Raw genomic sequence first — 24,047 nt, forward strand, 5'->3', positions numbered from 1 at the left:
TGTACAGTACAAAAAAAGGATTTTTAAACATATATTACACACGGTCTGTTACATTAAGCTGACCTCTTTCATGTGTATATCTAAAAAGAAAAAGAAAAAAACTATAGCTCCTCTTTAATCCTTGTTTGAAACAATCCCAAACCCCAATTAAAATGAATAATCTAGGGGCCAGAAAACAGCACTGTGCATCCAGGAAAAGATCATCTGAGGGCATGATAAAGTTCTAGAATCCATATGAACTGTTTTTTCCATGATTCCCAATCGAGTGAGCCCACCCTCATCGTAGTCAGGGTGCAGAAACCCCGATCTGAGTGGACTGATTCGCCTAAGACTCTCATCTTGCACTGCTCTTCTCAATATGAATGTGTCAGTGCAGGGAAAATGGTCGCGGCACATTTTTGTGAACTTTTCTGTTCGTGAACCAAGTTGTTTGTGAACAGAAGCATTTGTGAACCGAGGTATCGCTGTAGAGAAGAGAAGAGATACACTGTATCTCTCGTATCTTTTAGATCAAAGGAATGAACTTCTGTGTGTAAATAAGGTCAGTTTAACCACTTAAAGACCAAACCTTTTTTTTGACATTCATTGCTTACAAGTTAAAATCAGTATTTTCTGCTAGAAAATGACATAGAACCCCAAACATTATATATATTTTTTTAGCAGAGACCCTAGAGAATAAAATGGCAGTTCCCCCTGATGACATGTGATCCCTGTGTCGAAGACGCGTAGGGGAGGGGCCAGGATGGAGAGACTGACACGGACTTTACACCAGCGTTGTCCCAGCACAGCATACCTCACCAAACATCCAGTGATTTTGCATAGAAAGCCGTTATAGTATGGTGCACTGACGCACCAGTGCCATGTGAGTACCACGATGTGGGGAGAGTTTTCTTTTAATAAAAGTAATTTGACTATATTACACTATATAGTTTCCTTTTCATTTATATGTATGGAGCCACATTGTTTCCAGCTGGAGGAGTGCAGCAGACACTGAGACTGAGCCCAGGGGTGGCTCCAAAGCGTATTTGGACTCAGGGTAGCAGCTGAGCCACACGCCCTGAGGTGAGCACATTAGCTTAGGGGGTCACGAAGGAGCACCGGAGCATGTTTTGCAGTACTCAGGATATCTTCGGCATGATGTTGGATTGTTGTCACAGCTGAACACCACCTGCACAAATTGTTTTATTATCACTGTTGGACATTATTTGCACGCACTATTTAGAGTGCTAAAGAGAACTTTTTAATTTATTATTTATTAATTTGTTCATTTAGACAAGCAGGGTACTTTATATTGAGCACTAAGCACTTTTTATGTTGATTAAGACACTATGTATGGTGTAACAAGCACTAATTAAGCACTAATTTATGGTGAAACAAGCACTCTTTTTTTCACACCTTGTTTATTTATTCAACATTCATATTATTTGTATTTAATATTATCGCATTAGTAAGCACAGAGTTGATTATTATTAATTTTGTTTTTGGGGTCACCCAAGCGCAGCGCATAACTTGTAAATTTTATATTTTATGTCACACTGTATTTGCGCAGCGGTCAAATACAAATATTTTCAATTCAAATAAATTGAAAAAAAAAAACAGTAAAGTTAGCCCATTTTTTTTGTATAATATAAAAGATGATGTTACACTGCGAGAATCGTGAGAGAATCATGATCTTTATTTTAAGAAAAAAATTTGATTCTCATTTTATCATTTTAGCCAGAATCGTGCAGCCCCCCCGTATTATCGAGCACCAGCCATCACTGTTAATCATTATGATTACCTTCACTAAGGACACCGAGGGAAACAATCTCTCCATGGTTTGAATGCTGTTGCCACCAGGACAGGACACTGGCAATGGAATGAGCTGCAGACAAGCCAGAACGATGTTGCTTTCGAATTTTCCACTCTCTCACTAGGTCATTCTTCATCCATTTCCTGCCATTAAATTGAAAGAATATTTAATGAAAAATTTAGTAAAATTATATTGGTGTATATTCTATAAGTAAGAAAAAAAACAAGAGTACAAACCATTGCAAAATATTTTTACTTTTTTAATTTTTTTACGCATGTTTGTAAATACACTTTTAGCCACATTTATTCATCACCTGAACATATTCAATATGCTTATAGATATAAAATCTGAAAACAGCAGGAAAATGTAGCAGGAATTAATTAACTGATTAATTAACGAAATATAATATTCTTGAAAAGTATGATATCACAAGATCACAATTTCTTTGCACTAGAGTACATTTTCAAAGACTATATTTTAGACACTGATCCATATATTGGTTGGTTAGGCATGTTCAGCTATTGTCATCATGAACTAATTAGTCAAATTATAACTATTACGTACCTGTCAAATATCATATCAAGCAAAGGGCGTGAGTAACTGGAAGGACCCCATATGGAACTGTCATATTTGTATATCTTTGCTTGGTTCAGTTCAAGGTGATTAGTACCACTGATGTTACCCCAAACAATCACATCCTTCACAACTGTCAGAAATATACAAGAGACAATAAGATACAATAAGAACATAGTTGAGCTGAGTTTGCCAAAAACATCCCTTCCAATTAGTGAACCATAACAAATTTAAATTAGCAGACACTTAAGTCAAATCACAGCTTCAGATATCCTGGTTTTCACTACCCTTCATCTTAGTGACCATTTTGAGTTTTAAAACTGGAAATATATATTTTTAATCTTTTTTATATATTTTTGAATGTGCACAGATTTACAAACTGTGTCATATATTTAAAATTATTTTAAAATCCTAAATTAAAATAAACCTTGAAATATTAAATTAAAGGTTTTTTGCTTGCACTGAACGTGGAAAAAGTAGTGCAAGCACAATTTTTTTTAGAGCACACTGCAGCAAACCACATGGTACTTTGTGATCAGATGTGTTTGGGATGTCATTAACAATTCATTGGCACCCGCACACTCTCACAAGGACAGCTTGTTCACCTGCAGTTTGGTGTAAACCCAGAGTGCATATAAGACACTGAGTTTAAAAAGCATGCTACGTTTTATCAACAAAGCCCTGCATTACCCTAATGCAGAACACTTGATAGACAACAGTGTGCCAGCAAGAACTGAATCAACTCTACTTATACTCCTATTTAAATTTTTTCAATAAGCAGTGGACTGAAACCACATAAATTCTATAGTTACAGATTCCAAAGCTGAGATTTCTCCCTAATCATTTTTATTCTTGCCCTCTACCTGAAGACCATATTAAAATGTTTAAATAAGAAGCATGGTCAAAGCTAGGGATGGGCCGACCGTCCCCTGATTGGTTCGCACCAGAAAGTTCAACATTGGCGAAAGTTCGGAGCCAAATAATGAACCCCATTGAAGTCTATGGGTCCCGAACTGGAAAAATCAAAAGTGCCCATTTTGAACAAATACAATGTTTGCGGGGGTTTAGGTACTGCCCTGGAGGACATGTATCAATGAAAAAGAAGTTTGTAAAAAACGTCATTTTTAAATGAGCAGTGATTTTTTTATGCTTAAAGTGAAAGCATAAAAATGAAAAATGTATTTCAATATAGTGCCTGGGGGGGTCCCCGTAGTCTACTTGTAAAGTGGCACATCTGTACTGTGTATAGAAGTTGCTGCAACAATAACTGCATTTATAAAGCCACAAAAAGACATTTTCCCGGCAAGTTTCCTTTATTTTGTAAGCAACAGCTTGGAAAGCCAGTCTGTATGATGAGGCCACAATGTAGTGCACTGGGAACAAGATTAGAGATTTTTTTGGATAAATTCTGGTGTCTCTTCCACAGACTTTGGATAGAAATAACAGATGCAGAAAAATTGGTCTTTGGGTGTCAGTGGCACCTTCACTCCATAATCCTATTGAGGTACTCTTGATGGAAGCAATACCGGTAATCGGCCTCGCTGTCAAAAGTTCAAATGATATGCACCTGTCAAACAGGTGCGTAAAAATTGGTTTTTGGGTGTAAAGGAAAAGTCCAGCCTGAGCTTTTTAGGCTGGGCTTCTCCTAAAACGAATTGCACTCCTGTGACCCGTTTTCAGTGGAGAGCGGTCTGAAGTCCGCTCTCCACTGACATCACTGCCATCAGTCAAGGCAGCGCGTCATCCCGACTTCCAAGTCTGGATCCGCCAGCTGCCTTGATTGATGCCAGTCTCAGCGTCTTAGCGAGCCGCTGAGACAGCCTCTCCCCGCCCCTCCACAGCTCAGAGCTCCAGTGAGCCTGGAGAAGCAGTGAGGAGAGACGCTGTCTGACAGCCAGCAGCTTTCCACTCGGGGCTCTGTGAGAACCAAGACTCGGTGGTGTTCGGTTCTCAGTGCAGAGATGGAGGGGGACAGATGCAGCATCTGTCTGATGCTCCATCCACCGAGGTAAGTATGAATAAAAAAAAAACCCATACTTTTCTTTTAATTATGCTCATGAAATTTACACCAAAAAAAATCTTCAAGATTTTCAACACCCACAACGCTAGGCAGCCTAGAAGTCCTGCAGAGATTCCACATCCCAAAAACACTCAATCAGCGACATTCATTTTGATAAATGGGAGATGGTACACGGAGTCTGTGGACAGACGCGCTCTATTATCAGTAACAAAACCTCCAGCTGCACTGAATACCCATTCGGAAAGCACACTGAATGCAGGGCAGCCCAACTGCATACTGGGCAAGTTCTGGCCAGTGAAAAGCTCTCCATCTCTGTTTTTGCCCCTAGATAATCGTCCACCATGTGATGCATACAGCCTGCGCGACGAGGACTAAATAAATTGTGAAATGCATCACTTAGGTGGCCGCTTTCTCTACCGTTCCTCTCTTGACCAAAAGAAGCTTCAAAACTACATTTTGCACGACACTGTAACCTACCAGAGTTGGGAAAAGCATTAGATAAACTCCTCTTTAAGGGGTCTTCAAGAGATTTTATCTTCTGCACTCTCTGTGGGAACGAGATGAGTTCTGAGACTTTCCACTTGTAACAGTGGTCAAGGAGGGTTGCCAACCAATAGTGATCTTTCTCCTTTACGCCACATATTATTGGATCCTTTTGCAGGCTTTAAAGCACGAGGAAGCCCATGTGCCGCAAATTTGCATAAATTTGCAAATTGGCATGAGAACCAGACTCCTCAGGGTCACTGAGGATTATAGTATCTGGAACTGCCTCCTCCCAGCCACGTACTACTCCCAAGGGTTCTGGGGATGGAAAACCATCTCTTACTGTTTGACGTATGTCTTCCTCTGCTTCAGTGCCTCCAAAACTGCCAGAATCCTCCTCCTCCCTCTCCTCTAGTGTGTTCTATGGCGTAGGAACAATGGTGTCTGCATAAAGTGGGCCTTGAGAGGAAAGGAAGTGCTCCTCTTCCTCCCGCTGCTCTGCCTCCAGTGCCCAGTCTATAATGTTAAGCAGAGTCTGCTCCAGCAGGAACACAACAGGGATTGTGTCACTGATGCATGCATTGTCACGGCTCACCATCCTTGTGGACTCATCAAATGGTGACAGTACAGTGCATGCATCCTTCATGAGCAGCCATTGACATGGGGGAAAAAAAGCCGAGCCTGAGCCTGTCATTGTGCTATACTCGTTGACGACCCTCTGCTGCATGTGCAGCCGCTGCAGCATTGCCAAAGTCGAGTTCCACCTGGTGGGCATGTTGCAAGTCAGGCGGGTTATGGGCATGTGGAATTCCCGCTGAATTTCAGCCAACCGACCACTGGCTGTGTATGACTGAAATGGCTACAGATGCTTCTGGTCTATTTAGGAAACTCTGCACCACCAAACTAAGGACATGTGCCAGTCATGGCACATGTGTCAACTTTCCTTGTCTAAGGGCAGACAGGAGGTTTGTGCCATTACCGCACACCACCATTCCTGGCTCCAGCTGGCATGGCATGAACCACCTCTGGGCCTGCCCCTGCAGAGCTGCAAGAATCTCTGCTTCGGTGTGGTTCCTGTCCCATAGACACACTAGCTGAAGCACTGCAAGGCACCTTTTAGCCTGACTCATTGAATAGCTCCCTGAACGCTTAGGGGGTACTTGTGGTTCATAGGACAATTCAGCAGAGGAGGGCATGGAGGAGGAGGAGGAGGAGGAGGGGGGTAGAGTTGACAAATCTTACATCATCACCACTAGCTGTATGGAGACATCGTAGCACAACAAGCTCTAGCACTGAGCCCTGTCCTGCCTCCTTCCCCAAGCGTAGTTACCCGGTGTGCTGTGAATAAAATATATCATCCCTGACCATGCTTGCTGGACCACGTGTCAGCAGTAACATGGACCTTTTGGCTGACTGCCTTGCCCAAGGATGCCCCAACATTGCCTTCAACGTGATGGTACAGAGCTGGATCGACCTTGCGTGAAAAGAAATAGTGACTGAGAAGCTGCCATTGTGTTACAGCACATTCTGCAATCTCATGGAAGGGGGCAGAATCTACCAGACGGAAAGGCAGAAGTTGTACAGCCAGCAGCTTTGACAAGCTTGCATTTAGATGCTGGGCATGTGGGTGTCAGTGTCCTTTTTTTTCTTTCCCCTACAGCAGATGGGGTAGAGAAATTTGCCAGCTATAGTCTACAGCTGGTGGTGTTCTACTGGCAGATGTTCTGCAAGGACCTGGGACACCCTGCGCTACACCATTATCCCTTTCAGTGGAGGTTGCTGCGAGGTCATGAGGTATAGCAAGGGCAGACTGAGGTGAGTAAGTAGGAGGAACAAAATTGCATCCCTTTTGTGTGGCTTTCAGGTGCTCTTGCCAAAGGGCTGAGTGCCTTATCAAGCCTGTGGAACCCAAATGGCTGGTGTTTTTGCCACACTTGATGTACTTGAGATTGCAACAGTGTGATTGGCTGCACATGTGCTAGAAAAGGCCCAGGCAGCTGTGGGAAGTGGGCCGGGAGATAACAGCTCCACAATGTGATGGAATAGGCTGGCTGCTCTCTACTTTTCCATGATGGCTGCCTCGTTGGGGTTGTACCTCTCCCTCACTTTCTTCCTCTGCTCTATCCAGCACCCAAGTCACATCAGTTTAACGTTTAACCTAAAGGATGAGGAGGATGAGAATGGTTTAGTGATCTAGTCCACCACCTTCTCTGCATGCTGTAGCTGGATAGCATGGGCAAACATCACTAAACAGAGGAAATGATGCCTTGCCCGAGGACTGACAACATCGACCTTTGCCTGTGGACACATACGCTGCTGGCCCCCTCACAGTGCCTTGGGAACGTCTGTCTCTCATTGTTGTCCTCCCAGACATGATGGGGGGTGCTTATTAACAAAATGTAATAATAATGTAATAATAATGTACACTTTAACTTGAGTACTCACTACACAGACACACTCCACTGATACACTATAATATACTACAGTAAAACAGCACTGATGTACTGCAATATACTGCATCAAACGTGCAGTAACGCACAGAAATATACTAGGTTAAACGTGCACTAACGCACTGAAATATAGGATGTTAAACTTGAAGTAACGCACTGAAATATTTACTGCATTAAAGGGTGCGTAACCCACTTAAATATACAGCGTTAAACTTGCAGTAACGCACTGAAATATAAGGCGCTAAACGTGCACTAACACAGAAATATACTGCGTTTAAACAACATGTAACGCACAGAAATATACAGCGTTAAACTTGAAGTAATGCTCTGAACTATACTGCGTTAAACAGAAGGTCACGCACTGAAATATATGGCATTAAACCCACAGTAACGCACGGAAATATACTGCGTTAAACATGCACTACCACACAGAAATATACTGTGTTAAATGGCACGTCATGCACTGAAATATACAGCGTTAAATATGCAATAACGCACTGAAATATACTGCGATAAACTACACTTGAGGCACTGAAGTATACACCGTTAAACTTGCAGTAACACACTGATCTATACTGTGTTAAACGGAAGGTAACGCACTGAAACATACGGCGATAAACTTGCAGTAACGCACTAAAATATATTGCGTTAAACGTGCACTAACGCACAGAAATATACTGAGTTAAACGGCAGAAAACGCACTCTACTGCAGTAAACCTGCCCTGACAAAATAAACTGACACCAATGTAAAAATGAATGGTCACTCACACTGACTGAACTATCACTACATTCACACTAATGTAAAGATGAATGGTGGTCACTACACTCACCCTGACTAAACTATCACCAGAATCACACTAATGTAAAGATGAATGGCGGTCACTACACTCACACTGACTGAACTACACTAGATTCACACTAATGTAAAGATGAGTGGTCACTACACTCACACTGACTGAACTATCACTAGAGTCACATTAAACTGATATTCTACACTGACAATAGAAACAGAATAGCACACTATAGCACACTAACTCGCTAGTAGCACTGAAGAGAGCCATGTTCTACCTCTCTCCACGCCGATATCAGACTACAAATGGCCACTATTGAAAGAATACTTTTATAGTGTGGGGTGGGACTAAGAGCAATGAGCCATGATTGGATAGAGTCATCATGACAGCATCCAATCATAGCTCGGACAGTTCTCTGTGCCTTAATTTGGCAAAACTTCCATTGCTTCAACCAATCAAGGATTCCAATCCACTGTGCGGAGGCGCAGTGCATTGTGGTCATTCGGCGAGCTGAACAAATGGTCGAACAACCCAATCATTTGTGTTTGTTGTATGGGCGAACAGCCAACGTTCGGCCCGAACTCATGCTCGGGCCAAATCTTTCACCCATCCCTAGTCAAAGCTTTTTTAGCCATACTTCTCCTATGGACCACAGGGGTGAAGTTCGTTCTGCACTCCTGTGACTCGTTTTCAGCTGACAGCGGCCTAAAGCCTGCTGTCGGCTGATTTCACTCAGCGGTCCAGGTTCGGGAAAAAGATCCCAACCATATGGTCGGGATCCACCCAGAAGCCTGGATTGGCACATGGCTCAAGCTTTCGACGATCTGCTGAGAGCATGAGCCAGCCCCTCCCACTCCCTCCACAGCTCAGCTCTCCAGTGAGCGCATTGAGAGCAGAGCAGAGAGCCGGGGACTGACAGGAGGGGGAGAACTAAGTGATCAGAGGTCTTTGAGCTCTCAGTTCTCACTGCAGAGACTGCATCCACCTAGGTGAGTGTAAATGTTTGTTTTTTACATTCCCAAACTCTCTCTTTTAATAAACCCTAATTTTTTGTTTAGTCAACATTAGGGAAGTCACATCATCATTTGGCTTTGTAACAGCTTGGTGGAAGTGGAAATTTTCATAGTGATACACGTCAATACAGAAACTGAACCCTTTGTTTTTTTCATGCATGCCTTCATGTTGATTCCAGACTTTTGTTTGTCATAATTACAAAACATTAATACACACCTGATGAATTTACATTCAGCTTTTTTGCAATCTGAGCTTTTGCCTCAAACTCCAGTTGTGTTGGTAAAGCCACTACATGATGATTATTGATGGATGGTGCATATTTCAGCACCACTAGGGCTTTAAGATTTGCATAGGTACTTCCGGACACAACCACCTTCACTTCCTTGTTTGCATTCCGGTCAATGAGCCTGCCATACTGCGCACACTCTTCTGTAACCATCTTAATGTAATTTTCTGGGGACTGATCAGTTTTCAGAAGTACATCATCAAGGACAATTACAAAGTCAGCTTGGAGAAACACATCATCAGCCATCGTATGCAATGTTACTTGTCTTATACATGGAAAAGCTAAGTCTTCCACCTCCATTTTCAGTCCTTGCAGGGTATCCATAGATTGGTTATTGTCTAATAAGTGCAACCAAATAGCTTTCTCTGGACCAAAGACTTCACCAGTAGCCAGAATAGGAACTAAACTGTAGCAAGTAGGCATTGATGCACTAAAATACATAAATGTCATCAGAAATTCAAATTACCATCTGAAAAATAATATTGTATATTATGAATATGTTAAAACTGTTTATAGCATTCACATCCTCTTAAAATGACTGCCTAACTAGACAGATTTCAATTATTACATTATCAATCAAGTAATATATGCAGTATTTGTAAAACTTTGTTTTCACTATTCTGTTTTTTGTCAAAAATTTTCTTTTTAAAAGGAGAAGTCCAGCCTGAGCTTTTTAGGCTTCATTTTGCACTCCTGTGACCCGTTTTTAGTGGAGAGCGGTCTAAAGTCCCCTCTCCACTGACGTCACTGCAATCAGTCGAGGCAGCGCGTCATCCCGACTTAGGAAGTCTGGATCCGCCAGCTGCCTAGACTGATGGCAGTCTCAGCCTCTCAGCGAGCCGCTGAGAGGTTGAGATGGCCACTCCCCGCTCCTTCACAGCTCAGCGCTCCAATGAGTGTGGAGGAGCAGAGCAGGAGAGCTGCTGACTGATAGTCAGCAGCTCTCCTCTCAGGGAGCAGAGAGAACCGAGCCATTGGCGGTGTTCGATGTCTCGGTTCTCAGTGCAGAGGCGTCTGAGGACAGATGCAGCATCGGTCTGACGCTGCATCCACCTAGGTAAGTATGAATCTAGGAAAAAACAAACAAACATACTTCTCTATTAAAGCCAACCTTGCATAGAAATGCAAGGTCCCCGTATCTCCTAGCTCCCCAAGCCACCATTCAAAACACTATTTATTGTTAACTCTAAATTAATAAGCTGTAAAGGCTAAAAAGCGTTTCCTATGAAATATGTTCAGTACTGTCGCACAGCATACTTGGTATTTATTTACTAAGCATACACACAACCTTGTGTTTTATATTTTATCAAAATATACCAAAAAAATTGCATACTTTATTGTGTTTGTACGCAATAAAATGTATTTGTGTGATTTTTTGAAGAAAACATAGATTTGATAAACAATTGACACTACAAATTGCAACTATCACCATTTTATTCTATAGGGTATCTGTTTTCAGAAAATATATAATGTGTTTAGGTTATAAGTGTGTTTTCAAGTACAAACCCACCCCTGCTCTCCTCCTTCTGTAGTGTAGCTAAACATCTTCCCCTCTAGTAAGTGTCCTGTAACTGACAGCAATTTTAAGATATTTAAAAAAAAAAAAAACTTTAAATAGGTGGCATGAAGACCATATTTTCTTAGTTTTATATAGGTTCTAATACAGCATACAGTGCCTTGAAAAAGTATTCATACCAATTGAAATTTTCCACATTTTGTCATGGTACAATCAAATACGTAAATGTATTTTATTGGGATTTTATGTCATAGACCAACACAAAGTGGCACATAATTGTGAAGTGGAGAGAAAATTATAAATGCTTTTCAATTTTTTTTTACAAATAAATATGTGAAAAGTGCGGCATGCATTTGTATTTAGCCCCCCTGAGACAATACTGTGTAGGACCACCTTTCACCGCAATTACAGCTGTAAGTCTTTTTGGGTATGTCTCTACCAGCTTTGCACATCTAGAGAGTGACATTTTTGCCTATTCTTCTTTGCAAAATAGCTCAAGCTCAAGCAGATTGGATGGAGAGCATCTGTGAACAGCAATTTTCAAGTCTTGCAACAGATTCTCAATTGAATTCAGGTCTGGACTTTGACTGGGCCATTCTAACACATTAATATGCTTTGATCTAAACCATTCCATTGTATCTCTGGCTGTATGTTTAGGGTAATTTTCCTACTGGAAGGTGAACCTCTGCCTTTTGCAGACTCTAATAGGTTTTCTTCTAAGATTGCTCTGTGTTTGGCTCCATCCCTCTTCCCATCAACTCTGACAAGCTTCCCTGTCCTTGCTGTAGAAAAGCATCCCCACAACATGATGCTGCCACCACCATGGTTCACAGTGGGGATGGTGTGTTCCAGGTGATGTGAAGTGTTAGTTTTCTGTCACACATAGCGTTTTGCTTTTAGGCCAAAAAGTTACATTTTGGTCTCATCTGACCAGAGTACCTTCTTCCACATGTTTGCTGTGTCTCCTACATGGCTTCTCGCAAACTGCAAATGGAACTTCTTATGGCTTTTTTTCAACAATGTCTTTCTTCTTGCCACTCTTCCATAAAGGCCCACATTTGTGGAGTGCACGACTAATAGTTGTCCTGTGGACAGTTTCTCCCACCTGAGCTGTGGATCTCTGCAGCTCCTCCAGAGTTACCATGGGCCTCTTGGCTGCTTCTCTGATTAATGCTCGGCCTGTCAGTTTAGTTGGACAGCCATGTCTTGGTAGGTTTGCAGTTGTGCCATACTCTTTCCATTTTCGAATGATGGATTGAACAGTGCTCTGTGAGAGGTTCAAAGCTTAGGATATTTTTTTTAACCTAACCCTGCTTTAAACTTCTCCACAATTTTATCCCTCACCTGTCTGGTGTGTTCCCTGACCTTCATAATGCTGTTTGTTTACTAAGGTTCTCTAACAAACCTCTGAGGGCTTCACAGAACAGCTGTATTTATACTGAGATTAAATTACACACAGGTGGACTCTATTTACTAATTAGGTGAGTTCTGAAGGTATCAGAGAAAAGGGGGCTGAATACAGACGCACGCTACACTTTTCACATATTTATTTGTAAAAAAAAATTGAAAACCTTTTTAACCTCCCTGGCGGTTTTCCAGAGTGTGGCTCGGGGTTAAAATTCAGTACCATTAGCGGTAACCCCGAGCCACACTCGGGATCGCATTGCAGGATCCTGGGGCGGCGTTACTTACCTTGTCACCCGCAGTGTCCGAGGGCTCCGTCCTCCTCCGAAGCCTCTCCGTGCCAGGCTCCGTTCCCTGCGAGCGGCGCGGCGCACGGGGGCGGAGCCTGGCGGCAAATTCAAAAAAATGTCAAAAGCATAACACATACAGTACTGTAATCTTACAGATTACAGTACTGTATGAAATGATTTCACATCCCTTTTTTTTTTTTTTTTTTTTTTTTTTTTTTTTTTTTTTTTTTTTCTGCCACCTCAGAAAATTCCTAGAGAGACTAATTCAGCTTTCTCGCTCATATATGTCTCTTCTCATCTCTTCATCACTGTGGCATATAAATTTTATTTTCAATGGAAGGACACAACAGTGGTTTACAAAAAAATAGTTATATAAAACCTACCCTCACCTGATGAGGCTCAACCCCTAGTTCCCCTTCTCTAAAGTTTTATCTTTATTTATAAATCTCTCTGTTTCAGATGTCAAAAAGAGAAAAAAAAAAAAAAAAAAAACCAAAAAACCGCATACATATATATATAGCCCCCCCCTCCCTCCCATCTCCCTCCCATCTCCCTCCCCTCTCCCCCCCTAACCCCTGTGCAATGCCTATGTTCTATTTGGTAGGTAGTTAAATCCTGATTTTTTCTGCATAACTCCATGTTTTTTTAAACTCCTTCCAACATTTCCATTTATCTACTTCTCTCTTTTCCTCTTTATACCAAGAAAACTGTTCCATGGTATAGGTCTCCTCCACGGCATTTATCCAGTCCCACATCTCCGGACTTTCTCCCCCCCCCCAATTTTTGGGGATTAATCTTTTTGCTGCGTTCAATAAATGTGGGACCAGAGATGCTTTATACTGTTTCACATTCCCTTCTATGCCGTGGAGGAGAACCACCCACGGATCCTCCTTCACCTCGATTTTTGTAATCTCCTTTATCGATCTCAAGATTTTTTTCCAATATTTTTTAATTACCGGGCAACTCCACCATAAGTGAGCCATAGTACCCATCCCTCCACAGCCCCGCCAACACTCTGCCGATTTCCCATGTTGGAACTTACTTATCCTATCTGGCGTTGCATACCACCTTGCCATACATTTATAATTCATCTCGGCCGTTTTTATATCCGCCGCTGAGCTATGGGCCAAAAATAACATTTTATTAATCGTGCTCGTGTCTTTTTGTGTTCCCAATTCCTTTTCCCATTTTTTGATAAATGTGGGTACCTCTGCTTCTTCTTCCTTCAATATTAATTTATATAGCTTAGATACTGTGTTTTTTGTTTTTTCCGAACAACATAATTTTTCTAACGCTGTCAAGTTTTCTCCGGATCTTATCGGTTGAGGTAGATTTTTCACGAAGCGGTCTAATTGCATATACCTCCATTCATCTATCACCCATGTGTCAGTGTTTTGTTTCAATTCAGTGATTGTGACCATTTTCCCTTTTTTAAGTATTTCTCTAAGCTGTACTTTGTCTTTTTTTATCCAGTTCCCACCTATGTCTCTTTTCCCTGGTGCAAAAAACTCATTCTCCTTTAATTCTATCAGGGGAGAATTATAAATCTTATCTAACTGTTTATATACTACCTCCCATGTCTTTAAAACTATTTTTGTCAAACCGTGCGTTCCCTCATCTACCGTTCTGTGATTCGGAGGGTTCCAAATAATAGATCCTAAACGTGTTTTACTATAGTAATTCTCTATATTCACCCATCTTTTTTCTTGGTTATCCCTAGCCCATTCTATTGCTCTTGATAAAATTATTGCTTTATAATATTTTAGGATATCCGGGACCGCAAGGCCCCCTTTGTCTTTATCTTGTTTTAGGGTCTTGAGAGATATTCTTGATCTTTTGTTTTTCCATATTATATTAGAGATTATTGACTTCAGTTTTCTAATATATTCTTGTGGGAGTTTAATAGGTAACATTTGAAATTTATACGTGATCTTGGGTAAGAGGACCATTTTTATGGCGTTAATACGCCCCATCCATGAAAGAGGTTTTGTCTGGAGTTTTTTCCCTTCCCTCTTTATTTCATCCAAGAGATGGATATAGTTTTTTCTATATATCTTTTCCGGGGAGTTCGAGAGCATTATTCCCAGATATTTGATCTCTTTTTTCCAGCAGAATTGGAAATCTCTCTTCAGTTTTTCCTCCTCTATTTTATTCACGTTTATCTTTAGAATTTCCGATTTCCCCATATTGATCTTAAAATTTGTTATTTCGCCATATTGTTTTAATATTTTAACCAATCTTGGTAATGTATTTCCGGGATTACTTATATAGAAGAGCACATCGTCCGCATAAGCGGCCAATTTGTGCTCCTCTTCTCCCACCTTAAATCCTTCAATGTCCGGGTTATTTCTAATTGTTGCCAGGAGGGGTTCTAGGGCCAGCACGAAGAGAAGGGGGGACAGGGGGCATCCCTGTCTTGTCCCTCTCCTCATCTCGAAAGGTGGCGACAGGGTTCCATTGAACTTAATGGCCGCCTTGGGTTTTCTATAAAGTGCTTTGATCCTTCCTATCATCTTTGGGCCTATTCCTATTATTTCTAGGGTTCTAAACAGGAACTCCCAGCCCACCCTGTCAAATGCCTTTTCGGCATCACTTGACAAGAGCAGGCCTGGGAGTCCCTCCTCCCTTCTCTTCTGAAGCAACAATAGGGTTCTCACCCCATTGTCTCTTCCCTCCCTTCCTGCTATAAAGCCTACTTGGTCCGGATGAATCACCCCATTCATCAATTCTTTTATCCTCGTGGCCAGTATCTTTGAATATATTTTTGTGTCAACGTTAATCAATGATATCGGTCTATAACTAGCGCATAAAGTCGCGTCTTTGGCCTCTTTGGGGATTACGGTGATTGTAGCAAAAAGCGCCTCACTACTTAGTTCAAACTCACTTCCCACCCCGTTCATGTACTTACACATTTTCGGGACTAGTATGTCTTTAAATTTCTTGTAGTAATATGTGGTGAACCCATCCGGACCTGGGCTTTTCCCCTGTGTACTATCTGCTATTGCTCTGTATATCTCCTCCTCTGTTATTGGTTTCTCCAAGGCCTCTCTAGAATTTTTTGTAATCTTGGTTAATTTGGCACATTTTAAGAATTCCTCTATCTTCCTGTTTTTATTTTCCTCACTTATCTGGTCACCATTAATCTCCTCCGTATATAGTTCACTGTAGTAGTTTTTAAATACTTCACCAATCTCTTTGGTTTCATAAACCATCTTCCCATGTTTATCCTGTATCTTTCCTATAAAGTTTAGGGCTTTTTTTTTCCTGAGCATTCTGGCTAAATGTTTTCCCGCCTTATTTCCCCACACATATCTTTCTTTAGCTATTTGGTTGAATTTTTCCTTTGTTTCTTGTTCCATCAACTTTTTTAATTCATCCCGTTTATTGATCAGTGCAAGGTATGTTGTTTGGTGGTGTCCTCTGTGTTTTTTATGTTCTTGTTCTAAGTAAAAAATTTCTTTTATAACATTTCCCATCCTATTTTTCCTTTCCTTCTTTCTCCTTGCTCCCTCTTTTATTATTATTCCCCTTATGTAGGCTTTATGTGCATCCCATGTCACCGATCCCGATGTATCTCCTGTTTCATTTGTTGCAAAATAAAATTTTAGCTCTCTCTCTATTTTTTTGGAGATATCTTCATTTTGCAGTAGGTCTTCATTTATTCTCCACAGTGATTGTCTTCCTTGAGCCCTGTATATCTGCATCTCCATCTCAATAGGGGCATGGTCTGATGTTGTGATTATTCCTATTTTTGAGCCTACTATCCTGTCTAAAAGTCTATGGTCTACTAAGATGTAATCAATCCTAGAGTACGTCCGGTGCACAGGGGAGTAAAACGTATAGTCTCGTGTTTTACCATTCATGATCCTCCAAATATCTACCAGTTGATTTTTATGTAGTTCCTGTTTTATCTTCTTCATCTGTCCGTTATTCGTCCCCTGTGCCCCGGACGTACTATCGATCTCTGGTTCCAAGCACATATTGAGGTCACCCATTACTATAAGTTCCCCCTTCCTAAAATCCATTAATTTCTCCAATGTGTCCTTCAGAAACCTTACTGGGTTTTTATTAGGGGCGTATATGTTGGCGAGGGTGCATTCTATTTCTCCAAGTATTCCTCTGATGAATAAAAATCTCCCTCCTGGGTCCTGCATCATACCTCCTAATTTAAATTGTACTCCTTTAGCCAGTCCTATCGCTACTCCCCTTGCTCTTTTCGATATTGCATCTCCATAGAACCAATTCGGGAATTCTTTTGATCTTAATCTAATATTTGATTCGTGTGTTAAATGGGTCTCCTGCAGGGACACCACCCCTGCTCCATAGGTTTTAAGTTCCCTCAAAATTTTATGCCTTTTTAAGTTTGAGTTTAACCCTTTTACATTATAGGATAGGAATTTAAATGCTGTCATTTTTCTGAGTTTGCTATCTTTTGTACCTCTGGCCTACCTTGAATTACCCCTTTTTCTATCAATGCATATGCACAAATTACCCCCCCCACTCCCCATTCCCCCTCCTCCCCCCACCTCCCTCCATCCATCCTCCCCCCTCCCCCCCCCTCCCCTCCTGGCCCCAAGTGGGTCCCTAGTTTTCTCCATGCCCCGAACATCAGGGCAACCGACAGACCTGTTTGTACCACAATATGGGGCTCAGTATCCCCTCTCCCCCCCTCCCCCCCCTCTCCTTCCTCCCTCCATCCCCACCCATCCACCTTCCCCCTCCTCTCCCCACCTGGCCCTATATGAGCCCCTAGTTTGTCCGGCGCCCTGAAAGTCAAGGTGTCTGACAAACCCACTTGTCCCAAGGTGTGGGACCCAGTGTAGCCTCTCACCCCTTCGTTAGATTGAAAATTTGAAGGGGTGTTAATCAGCCATCCTCTATTTTTAATGATCTGTGCACTCTATTTTTAATAATCCTCCTCCCCTCTCCCCTAAACATGTAAAGCTTCTCCCCTCATTTCTTTTTTTTTTTTTTTTTTTTTCCCCTTTCTCCCCCCCTCCCCCCCCTCCCCCCTAGTCCCCCCCCATCCAACCCGGTATATCTGGTATCTGTAAGTCCAGTTTTCTACAAAACTCTTCTAAATCTTCGGGGAAGCGCAATTTTACTGATCTCCCCTCTTTGTATCCTATCAGGCAGGCTGGGAACCCCCAGCTGTATCTGATGTTTTGTTGTCTCATTTTTTCTAAGAGGGGTTTGAGGCATCTTCTTCTTGTCAGGGTTTCTTGGGATAGATCGGCATACACCTGTAACTCCGCTCCTTCATATGTTAAGGGTGGTTTTCCTCTTAATTTTCTCCAGATCTCCATTTTATCCTCATAAAATCTAAATCTAATAATAATGTCCCGTGGTCTCTCTTCTGGGTTTCGCCGGTATCCCACCCGATGTATTCTTTCTATTCTTAGGGGTTCTTCATCCTTTTTATCTATAAGGGAGCCTAGCAATATTATGCACATTTTCCTCAGATCTTCTCCCTCTTTTTCTGGGACTGATCGTAACCTTATATTCTGTCTTCTATTTCTATTTTCCTGGTCTTCCAGCTTATAGAGAATTTCCTTCTGGGTTTGTTGTGCTATTTTCATTTGCTGTTTAAGGGTTTCTAGTTCTTTCTTTTGATTTTCTACTATTTTTTCTGTTTCTTCTACCCTATCCAGGAGGCTTCCCAGATCTCCTCTCATCATATTGATGTCTGCTTTAATCGACTTTTCCAGTCTCAGTAACATCTCATTCATCTCTCCTTTTGTGGGGGGGAGAGACTCGGATGGTCTCCCCTCTATCCTACTGCTTTCAGACTCCCCTTCTGATATAAAATCTTCCCTGGAATGTTCTGGGGTCTCACCCGCCTTCTTATCTGTCCCTTTTTTATTTTCCACCTTTGCTTTTCCCTGCTTCTCCGCTTCCATATTTCTTGGGCTGGCTCCTTGTGTCATGTAATGCTTCAATGTACTGACCCCTGGTTTGTCTTTTGGAGATTTAGGGGCACCTCCTCTTGTTGTTTTATTTGTGCTTTTACTCATCTTTGCCCTTCTTATCTCTCTTATCCGTTTACCCAGCCTTAATTCCCTGCTCTCCCTTAATTAGGGGGGAGCAGAATGTCTTACTGGAGCAGGGGGTACCGAAAGAGGTTTATGGGGATGGGTAGTAGAGGTAAAAGGTAAGAGAGCTGTTCCAGGGTTTACCTCTATCTAGGGGTATCCCATATGTCAATCCTGTTGTGTTTTATAGTGATTTAGATGTTTTCCCAGCTGATTATGTTTATTTATTTATTTATTTTTAAATGTTATACTTCAGGTGGTTTGTTGGTTCTTCCTGAACTTAGTTCTCCCTCTCTCCTCTACCCCTCCCCCACCACAGCTCTGATACAGATTTTAAACCATTTATCTCTTAGGCCGGTATGTATTCCTTCATCCTCCACAACTCAGCTACTTTATGCTGACAACATTAATGAGCTGATGATCACATATATTTTTTTTATACTTCCCTGGCGTTTTTAAATGCAGTCCCTTGATGTTTTATCACAATTACCAACTTTCTCAATGATGTTCAGTTAAGTTATTTTCACTCAGAGTTTAAACTTCAGTATCTCCAGAATACACTTGACTTCTGTCCTTTAAAACTTTCACTTCTCCTGCTGTTAATCAGTTCTCTCTCATCCATCCACCTCTCACCCTCTCCACTCTCCACTCTTACAGGTTCTGTGTCTCAGAGAAAAACTTCCTTTGATTCCTCCAGTGCTAATGGCTGAGGGCTACTGCAACAATAAATCTTCTAGCCAGCTGTTTGGGAGACAGGGACGACGCGGGGGAGGAGGGGGGGAACGGGATGCCAAGTCTCCCAGCTATTTCACAGACATCCAGCCGTTCGTAAGACAGGGGAGACGAGGGGGAGGAGGAGGGGGGGGATGCCGGGGCTTACAAGCTGTTTCACAGATCACTTTCGGTTTACACTTATCTTATTGCTCCGGCCGTTCCTAAATGTCCTGGGATGTTTCTCCAGCGGTATCTTTTCTTTTCATGTAGCTGTCATCTTCCCTGCTGACAAGATACACCACGGCTTCACAGAGCGTTCCTCGAGGCGGCTTCCTGCTGCCACACTGGGACCCCTCCCTCCGTGACGGACGCTACGTTCTCACGTCCTCACCTCCCATTGCCCTTCTGCTTTCCTGATTTCACATCCCTTTTGTCCCCAGTGCTTTGTCCCATGCCCTGCATGCAATTTTACATGATATACACTGTTCTTTCTGCCTGGAAACTGGAGATTGTCCATAGCAACCAAAAAGTGTCCCTTTATGTCAAAAGTGGCTTTAGACCAGCTAGAAAACAGCGATAGTAAATTAGAACACTTGCAGAATTGAGCGATAGTGAATTGTGGGGAAATTTATTTTATTACTATTTTTTTTTTTTTTTTAATTATTTATTTTTATTTATTATATTATAATTTATGTTTTTGTGTTTCAAACTTTATCATACCCGGGATATCTACTAGACTCTGGTTTGGACAGATTTAAGTGTGTTATTGTTAAGATTTACAGACCTACAATATAAAACGCCAAATTTCCATGCAAAATAATGGTACCGCTTTCAGCACCTAAAATCCGAAATAATCATACCGCCAGGGAGGTTAAAATTTTCCTTCCACTTCACACTTATGTGCCAATTTGTGTTGGTCTGTCACATAAAATCCCAATAAAATACATTTACGTTTTTGGTTGTAACATGACAAAATGTGGAAAATTTCAAGGGGTATGAATAGTGGCGGCTGCTGCTCAAATTTTTTTTGGGGGGGGGAACACAAACAAACGGAAAAATTCTGAAAGATAATAAAACAAAAACATCAAATGCAGCCACGGTGCCATCAAGTGCAGCCACTGTTACCATCATATGCAGCCACTGTGATCATCATATGCACCCATTGTGCCCTTCAATAGCAGCCACTGTGCATCATCAAATGCAGCCACTCTGCATCATCAAATGCAGCCACTGTGCACCATCAAATGCAGCCACTGTGCACCATCAAATGCAGCCACTGTGCACCATCAAATGCAGCCACTGCGCCCATCAAATGCAGCCACTGCGCCCATCAAATGCAGCCACTTTGCCCCATCAGATGCAGCCACTGTGCCCATGATATGCAGCCTCTGTGCTCGTGAAATGCAGCCATTGTGTCCATCATATGCAGCCTCTGTGCCTATGAAATGCAGCCTCTGTGCCCATCATATTCAGCCACCGTGCCCATCAATTGCAGCCACCGTGCCCATCAATTTCAGCTACTGTGCCCATCATATGCAGCCTCAGTGCCCATGAAATGCAGCCTCTGTGCCCCATCAATTTCAGCCTCTGTGCCCATCATATGCAGCCTCTGTGCCCCATCAACTGCAGCCTCTGTGCCCATCATATGCAGCCACTGTGCCCATGAAATGCAGCCACTGTGTCCATCATATGCAGCCTCTGTTCCCATAAAATGCAGCCTCTGTGCCCATCAATTGTAGCCACGTTGCCCATCAATTGCAGCTACTGTGCCCATCATATGCAGTCTCTGTGCCCATGAAATGCAGCCTCTGTGCCCCATCAATTGCAGCCTCTGTGCCTATGAAATGCAGCCTCTGTGCCCCATCAATTGTAGCCTCTGTACCCATGATATGCAGCCCCTGTGCCCATCATATGCAGCCTCTGTGCCAATCATATGCAGCCTATGTGCCCATGAAATGCAGCCACTGTGCCCATCATATGCAGCCTCTGTGCCCATGAAATGCAGCCTCTGTGCCCATCAATTGCAGCCACTGTGCCATCAATTGCAGCTACTGTGCCCATCATATGCAGTCTCTGTGCCCACGAAATGCACCCTCTGTACCCCATCAATTGCAGCCTTTGTGCCCATGAAATGCAGCCTCTGTGCCCCATAAATTGCAGCCTATGTGTCCATCATATGCAGCCTCTGTGCCTATCATATGCAGCCTCTGTGCCCCATCAATTGCAGCCTCTGTGCCAATCATATGCAGCCACTGTGCCCCCCCCCGCCCCCCTGCTGTCTAACTGGCACTTACCCTATCTTGGTGGCGGGTAAGGCAGCGGGTGATGGCGGCGCGGCGAGCTGTGTGACGGATAGCACGGGTCAGGCGATGGCTCCTGTGTCCTCTGTGCATCTCTTCTTCGCTTCTGCAAGCTGGCCAATGGGATCGCTTGTGCCTTCAGCCAATCAGGTGACTGGTATTAGACCCGCCCCTTCTAATTGGCAGAGAGGTGGTTCAGTGTTAGAAAAGCAAATATTCATTTGCTTTTCTAACATGCCTGGGTGGACTGCAAGCGCAATGCTCTGCGATCCAAGTCCACCTTTTTTGAAGCCTATTGGAGCCTATGACTGTAATCAGGTGCTTCAAAAAAACACCCCCATGGCTGGAATTCAGGCGTCCGAAAAGGGGCCAGACACCTGAATAGGGGGTGGCTACAGCGGCCATAGATTTATTCGTGCAATGCAATGCAATGCATGAATCTATCAATTTGTCATACAGGGGACGGCGTGACAGAGGGGCAGCGCCCGTGCGTTCCTAATGGATGGGCCGCCCCTGGGTATGAAGACTTTTTCAAGGCACTGTATATAGTGAGACATTAGGGTTGGTTTACTAAAGGCAGGTAAGCTATTTACTTTGCAAGGGAAATTTCCCTTGGCACAGGTGAATATGGCGAAGTGCTGCTAACATAATGTAATCAAGTGCAAGCAAAGAATACTGTTTTTTCTTTTTTTATTTCCTTGTACATGATTGGGTATTCTTAGCAAAATAACCCTATGATTTTAATTTTATTTCCAGAACAAACATAACAAAGTTTGAAATCCTGCTTTCCATACCTGGTAATCCAAACATGTAGAGGTTTAAACTGTCTTTTTATTACCTCTTCTTCCATGTGTAAATTGATATGAGCTTCTAAGTTTTCTGTTGCAATATCCTTCATTAATTCACTCAACATAGCTGAACTTATATTGTAATATTCCTGAAAAATAAGTCAATAGAATTAATAGAAACAGGTAAAAAAATGGGAGAACACACTAACTCTGTGGCCCAGGCCCAAAAATCAGGCACCTCCAGGTGCCTGATAGTGTCTTTGTATTATAATTGGAGTGACACAAAACTCAGTTATAACAATGTTCTATAATGCAGCCATCCACTATAGCCTCTGTGTTTAAACTACAGCCAGCTACCTTCTACTATAAAAGCTTTACTATTAACAAGCAAGACCCACCATTGCATTTGATATAAAATGAAATGAAATGATGGAAATGTAATGAGAGGAAGCAGAAGGTGGGCAAAAATCTCCATGCAAGAAGTATGGTCAGTAACTAATAAAAGAGTAAAACCGGAGAGTGTAAATATCTGTGGCAGCTCTGCATAGAAAGCAATAAGCTTCCAAAGCTTAAACGAATAAGCTGAAGTTAGAAGCTGATTGGTTTCCATGCACAGCTGCACTCTCCACTTTTAATAAATCAACCAGAGTGTCCCAAGGTATAAGAATTCCAAATGTTCTAAAAATAGAAAGAATATTCTATGGACATGGGGGCATTTTGGAAGGTAAGACCACAGACTCACTTTACAGGCTAGCAGTTACAATTTAAAGGGTACCTAAAAGTAAGTCAACGTGAATTAGAAGAAACACTTGAAAATAATTTATGATGCAACTTTCACCTTTCACATATGTGCTATTTGAATTTTGCATGATTTCAGGTGATTACAGGATAAACGGTGTAAAAAGTCTACGACTGTTTTAATAGTTTCTATATAATTTGTATGTCTTATTTAATGGGAACCAATAGTGTATTTTTAGTGAGCACATATTTTCATTTATTACTGTTTCACTGTAACAGTATGGTGAGTGAGTGTTGAGAGCAATGGGTGGGTAGAAAGCCGACAAAGGTTCTGGTGATAACTGCCAAAGATATGAATTACTCCCACTTTGGTGAGATTGCCACCCACTTCCTGTTATGTATTGAAGACAGGGAGTTGCGGACACAGACAGCAAACAATTGGTGTTAGAGCTCCTTGACTAATGCTGGAGCAGGCATCTTTACAGAATGAACTAGCTGTCCAAGTTGGACAACGGGTAAGGTCTATTGCAGGGGTCTCAAAACTTTCTAAACAAAGGAGCAGTTTACTTGCACTTTAGGGGGGGCAGACTGTGGCCAGTGGGAGTAAATAATGTCCCATCTTTGGTGTCAGTGGGAGGAATAGTGCCCCATCATTGGTGTCAGTGGAAGGAATAGTGCCCCATTGTTGGTGTCAGTGGGAGGAATAGTGCCCCATCATTGGTGTCAGTGGCAGAAATAGCACCTCAAGGGCCAGTTAAAGGCAAGCAAAAGGGCCGCATCTGGCCCCCGGCCACAGTTTGGAGATCACTAGTCTATTGCAGGGATATGCAATTAGCGGACCTCTAGCTGTTGCAAA

At 42.3% G+C, this 24,047-nt stretch overlaps 1 protein-coding gene across 3 annotated transcripts in view; it reads right to left on the bottom strand.

The window, feature by feature from the left end:
* The window catches only part of MDH1B (malate dehydrogenase 1B), a 107,571-nt gene that overhangs the window by 62,974 nt on the left and 20,550 nt on the right, over nt 1-24,047 (bottom strand). For all 3 annotated transcript variants that reach the window (XM_073633389.1, XM_073633391.1, XM_073633390.1), the window contains 4 exons: nt 22,460-22,602; nt 9,340-9,839; nt 2,357-2,498; nt 1,781-1,935 (listed from right to left, as the gene is read on the bottom strand). In XM_073633389.1, the coding sequence (XP_073489490.1) occupies nt 1,781-1,935; nt 2,357-2,498; nt 9,340-9,839; nt 22,460-22,602 (940 nt within the window). The remainder of the gene's footprint in view (nt 1-1,780; nt 1,936-2,356; nt 2,499-9,339; nt 9,840-22,459; nt 22,603-24,047) is intronic.

This window comes from Aquarana catesbeiana, linkage group LG06 (genome assembly GCF_042186555.1).
Source record: "Aquarana catesbeiana isolate 2022-GZ linkage group LG06, ASM4218655v1, whole genome shotgun sequence".
NCBI classification, from domain to species: Eukaryota; Metazoa; Chordata; class Amphibia; order Anura; family Ranidae; genus Aquarana; species Aquarana catesbeiana.